Source organism: Lactuca virosa, chromosome 3, assembly GCF_052849685.1.
Source record: "Lactuca virosa cultivar CGN04683 chromosome 3, Lactuca_virosa_CGN04683_v6, whole genome shotgun sequence".
NCBI lineage: Eukaryota > Viridiplantae > Streptophyta > Magnoliopsida > Asterales > Asteraceae > Lactuca > Lactuca virosa.
The window spans coordinates 172,874,794-172,879,965 of NC_136428.1; the positions used below are offsets into that span (position 1 = coordinate 172,874,794).

General features: G+C 33.9%; 1 protein-coding gene across 2 annotated transcripts; it reads right to left on the reverse strand.

Moving 5' to 3' along the window:
* Window positions 1-1,425: 1,425 nt before the first annotated feature.
* Window positions 1,426-4,970, reverse strand: LOC145166825 (G-box-binding factor 1-like). Of its 2 annotated transcripts, none has more exons than XM_079085861.1 (11): window positions 4,566-4,970; window positions 3,792-3,970; window positions 3,624-3,710; window positions 3,447-3,536; window positions 3,179-3,360; window positions 3,020-3,074; window positions 2,869-2,917; window positions 2,574-2,761; window positions 2,064-2,141; window positions 1,849-1,974; window positions 1,426-1,753 (listed from the first exon to the last, which is right to left on the reverse strand). In XM_079085861.1, the coding sequence occupies exons 2-11, from the start codon at window positions 3,891-3,893 to the stop codon at window positions 1,691-1,693; spliced, it is 1,020 nt and encodes a 339-aa protein (XP_078941987.1). In that variant the 5' UTR covers window positions 3,894-3,970; window positions 4,566-4,970; the 3' UTR covers window positions 1,426-1,690. The 2 variants fall into 2 exon arrangements, with proteins under 2 accessions (XP_078941987.1, XP_078941986.1); XM_079085860.1 differs by having other exon boundaries at window positions 2,064-2,144; window positions 4,566-4,969.
* Between the last annotated feature and the right edge of the window lie 202 nt (window positions 4,971-5,172).

Below are 5,172 nucleotides of genomic sequence, written 5' to 3' on the forward strand. Positions count from 1 at the left end.
TACCAACTTCACTAAATCGATTCCCAAATTCTTGAATTCACATATCCAAAACCGTGTTAAAAATCACAACTTCAAATTCTCTTCACCATTGTTGTCTCCAACATCTAGTCGTCTTTTGAAAATTTGTTAATTGCAATCTACAGTCATAATATATCAACTATAAAATTGATTTCAAGTTTCAACAACAAATAGCAACTTACAATCAAATTAGAAAAACATATCAACTATAAACTTGATTTCAAGTTTCAACAACAAATAGCATTAAACAACCTAGAATCAAGTTATCAAAATATATCAACTATAAACTTGATTTCAAGTTTCAACAACAAATAGCAACCTACAATCAAAAAAACGAAATATATCAACTATAAACTTTATTTCAAGTTTCAACAACAAATAATCACTATTTATTAATCCTAAGTCTCGAATCTAACAATCCTAATTGCTAATTTCTAATTTTTCAACACAATGCCAAAAAATTGAATTTCAGTTAACCTAACAATAAATAATAGGATTAAGTTTTTTTTGTAATTACTTGTTTCATTGTCCACTTTGATCGCTAATCACTCCCCATCGGAGGATTTCGCCGAAAAAATCCACAACAGGCAAATCGCCAGCAGAAAGAAGGAAGGTCGAAGGCAGCAGCATGCGTGAGACGTGAGTCGCAGGGGAGTCGGGAGACCGTCGATTAGTTTGTTGAGTTGCAGATGTCCAATTTTTCACAATTATTAGGCTAAATTTTGTGTTTTATTAAACTAATTTTGTGTTTGGCACTTGGTCAACTGGGCTTAACAAGTTTGGACTGGTTTGTATTTGCATTTACAATTTAAAACTAACCTAAAAAATATTTTAGGGTAGCCCAAATTATTTTCCACGGTATCACCGCAACATAAACAAAAATTTTCCGAAAAAAATCACACTACTGAAATTTTTTTTAGGAACATCGGGTTCTATATTGAATCCACCTGTGTTTTAAGTTTGATGTACTAAAAATATGTTTGGTGAACAAAAAAAGATGTACAAACAGTTTGAAACAGTACAATTAAAAACCGTCTTATCGTCTGCAAAGTCTAAACTTCCAAATAGCCTAAACATTTTATACTCACCATTTCCATCTCCCACCAACGAGTAACCAAAGTCCAATTTTCAATAGAGCAAGGTGATATAAAGAATATAAGTTTCATGTTTTCAAGCTAACTAACATAACAAAAAATCAACTTCAATACCTCGTTTTTCCATATTAATTTAACATCAACTTCCACACAAGAAACATTGACCATGATCATGATTCATGAACAATTTATAACAACTAGTCGGTTGAAAAATATTTTTCATTTTGGTCTAATAAAATGCATATGTACACCTCTAGTTGTTTGCATCATTTTTGTACACCTTTTTTATTCAAAAAAATCATATCAAAAGAAGTGAAATTAAACCCCATCTGTTCCAATACAACATTCAACCACATTATACTTGTACATCAAGCTTTCTACGTCTGTTTGAAGTATGAATGAACGATATAAAACAGTAACTTATAAATTTAAAAAAAAAAATTACAACTTACAGTTACATGTATATGAAGAAAAGTAGAAAAAACACAACATATTAGTCTCTCACGTCAGTTGAAAAGATTTAGTCCTAATTTTATAACTTTAATCACTAACTTTTTTCCACTATATCTCTCTCTTTCTCAACTGTTTCCTTCATCAAGCTTCGACACTGCCTCTGGTCCACAAAACCTGGTCAACTCATCCTGGTCAAAGTCAAATAGTAAATCATGTTATTCTTTTTTTTTTTATTTGTTAAACTTATAATTAAAAATAAATAAATAAATAAATAAATAAAAACCTTTATGGAATTATTTTCAGAAGTAAGCTTCTGACATTCCTCCGAGAGCCTCTGAAGCTCATCTCTGAGTGTATGATTTTCACTGGTCAGCGCCTCTACTCTCGTCTGTAACTCTTCACATTCCGCCTGCCCAAACAACGGAATCAGAAAAGAAAACGGAATGGAATCGCTCATTCCGACGGTGGAATTAGATTTTGTCATTTTGATTTTGATACCTGTTTGCGCAATCTTGATCTCCTGGCCGACTCACGGTTAGACTGCTTCCTCTTTTGTCTCTTCAGTTCACGCTCATCCTGCTGATGTCATAAGTCATAAATCATAAATTCATTAATTAATAATTTTATAATTTTCGAGTAAGTTACACGAATGGTCCCTATGGTTTTGGGTAATTTGCACGTTTGGTCCCTAACTTGATTTTTTTAACTCCTACTGTTTGTTTTTTGTTGCGCGTTTGGTCCCTGTCTTACCTAAAAATACTATTTTACCCTTGATTTTTTAATTTATTTATATACCTTACCTTCCCTTACCTACCCCACTTTAATTAAAAAATCAAGGGCAAAATAGTCTTTTTAGGTAAGACACGGACCAAGCGCGCAACAAAAACAAACAGTAGGAGTTAAAAAAATAAGTTAGGGACCAAACGTGCAAATTACCCAAAACCATAGGGACCATTAGTGTAATTTACTCTATCTTATAACAAGAAAAGGAAATTCATTTATTCAGACCTGAACCCACTGATCAGGCATCATGGGAGGCGGCACCACCCCACGAGACACACCGGGTCGCATTTTGATGGCGGTGTTTCCGGCGGCCGGATTCCACAAATCCATTCCCATGTTTAGATTGGTGCCCGGAATTGAAGCTACAGGATTCCCGGGAACTGGTGTCTGTATATTGTTATTCTGTGCATTTGCTGAAAATAGCAACATACTTTTATTTAACTTATTAAAAAAAGTAATTTTTTTTTAATTTAATTATTTATATAAATGGAAGTGAAAATGTGTAGAATTACGGAATTACCATCTGCAAGCATCTGATTGAAGCTTCCTTTCTTGCCTCCAGAAAATTCCTGTATATATATTTGTGTATTAATTAATAATTATCATACCTTCAAAAAAAATTATTATTTAAAAAAAAATAAAAAATTATTAAGAGTTTCTGAGATATGTACATTTTGGTCATTTTCATCACTTCCATCTGAAGAACCATCGCTTCCACTATCAGCACTGTTTAGTTCAAATTTCAAAAATTACAATAATTTAAAAAACAAGGGTATTTTTGGCATAATAAATGAAAACTTTGAGTAAAAAAAAATAGAAAATTAAAAAACCTTTGGGTGGCGCCTCCATCATTCCCTGAACTAGATGCTGCTTTTCCACTCTCTCCAGTTCTAACACCAACATTTCCATTTCCAGAAATACCCTTTGACTTTTTATTAGTAGTAGTTGACCTTTCCTTGCCTTCATACGCCTTCGCTTCCATTTCTGTGTTTGGTGGAGCAGTAGTTGGAGTCTGCAAGAATAAAAATCAATAATTATAAATAACACATAAAAGATTAAAAGGCAAAAAAAGAAAAAAGAAAAAGAAATTATATTTACCATAGGCATACTAGGATGAGCATAAACTCCTGCTGGTGGATATAAAGCTGGATATGGAACTGGAGTTCCATATGGTGACATCATAGGATGCTGAAAGATAATCAAAACATTTTCCAATGATTAATTTCTACAAGAATCCAATAAAATCTTTGAATTTTGCCACATCATCATCATCACCTGGCCTCCCCACATGTAGGGATGAGGAGTTGGAGAAGCAACAGTTGAAGCAAAAAAAGGTGGAGTTCCTCCAGCACCATAATAAGCCTAAACATGAAAATTACAAAACCAGAATAAGAATCTTGTAACAAAAAGTTTAAAACTTTAAATCAAAAATTTAAATCATGCCTGCATTGAGTTTGACCAGTCAGCATATGAAGGTGGAGGTGTTTCCTGAGTTGGAGCAGGTTTGGAATGCTTAGCAGGTGAGTTATCTTCTCCAGCCCCCATGAATTTACAGGGAAAAACTCAAGATGCAGACTCTGAAAGTTAGATTTGTGTGTAACTGTGTATCCTTGGAATATTATCTACAAGAACATGGAGAGATTAAAGATTGTTCAGGTTAGGTATTAATGAAAGGTGTTTAATGATTTGTAATCCATACAGCAATTCCTATGCAGCAATCATAAGTTCATAACTGTGATTTATCTTAACAAATATGGAATTAAGCTTTCTATACTGCAATTTCCTTCCATCAACTACAAAATCGTTCCCTTTCAGACTGCATAATTCCTTTTATTTTTTACCAAAAATAGGGGAAACAGAATATTCACATAAAATGATTTCATTCTCTTTGTCTTAAAGTCTACACATGTCATGTAAGAGCACAAAACCCTACTTACACTTGCAGGTTGCAGCCTCAACCAAAAAAAAATACAAAAAAAACTGAAGAACAAATAATCTGGGCGATTTCAAGGAAAAGCCCCAAATTATTATCAGATCTGGCTTCTTAATTTAAACAATTGTTCACAAAAAAGCGTAAAACAATCGCGAGTATCTGTTTATTCTTGATAAGATAAGATACATAATTACCCGAAAACTAATCGGGATGTTTGTGTTTTTATGTGTGTCGACATGCGAATATAGAGGAAGCTTAAATTTAGAGAGAGGAGAGAGACTGACTTGTTTCAGCCGCCGGCTTCGGAAGAGATGCTAATCCGACTAGGATCCAGCAAATCCAGTAAACATGGCAGCTTTTAATACAAAATTCCAGAGCTTTGGAAGAAATTCAACAGCTGAGATTTGAGAAAGAAGGATTCCCTCTTCTATTTGGTATATCGAAAAAAACAACTCTGAAATTCGAAAGAAGCCAAAAGGAGACAGGTCGTTTACTTGCTTAAGGACTGTTTGATGCGTAGGGGAGAGGCGGAGGCGGAGGCGGAGGCCGGGGAGGAGGGAGAGACCACCGTGAGAGAATGGCAGTGCGGTGGTTGAGGGTAGGGTTAGAGGGATGACATGTGAGGGTGAGGAGGGATCCAGCTGTTAAAAGGGGAGTGGATAGAGAGGCATGACAAGGCAATTACGTTTTGTTGATGACTGGGAACTTTTAAAGTATTAAAAAGGATAATCTATTTAGAGATATTAGCATTTACTTCCCCTCATTTAAGCTTATTTGCATTTCACGCCATATTCTTAATGTTTTATTTTTAAATCTTTTAATTTAGAAAAACATTGCTAATTATTATTATTACTTTTTTAAGATTTAAGTAAAAATTGGAAGGCTTTCAAA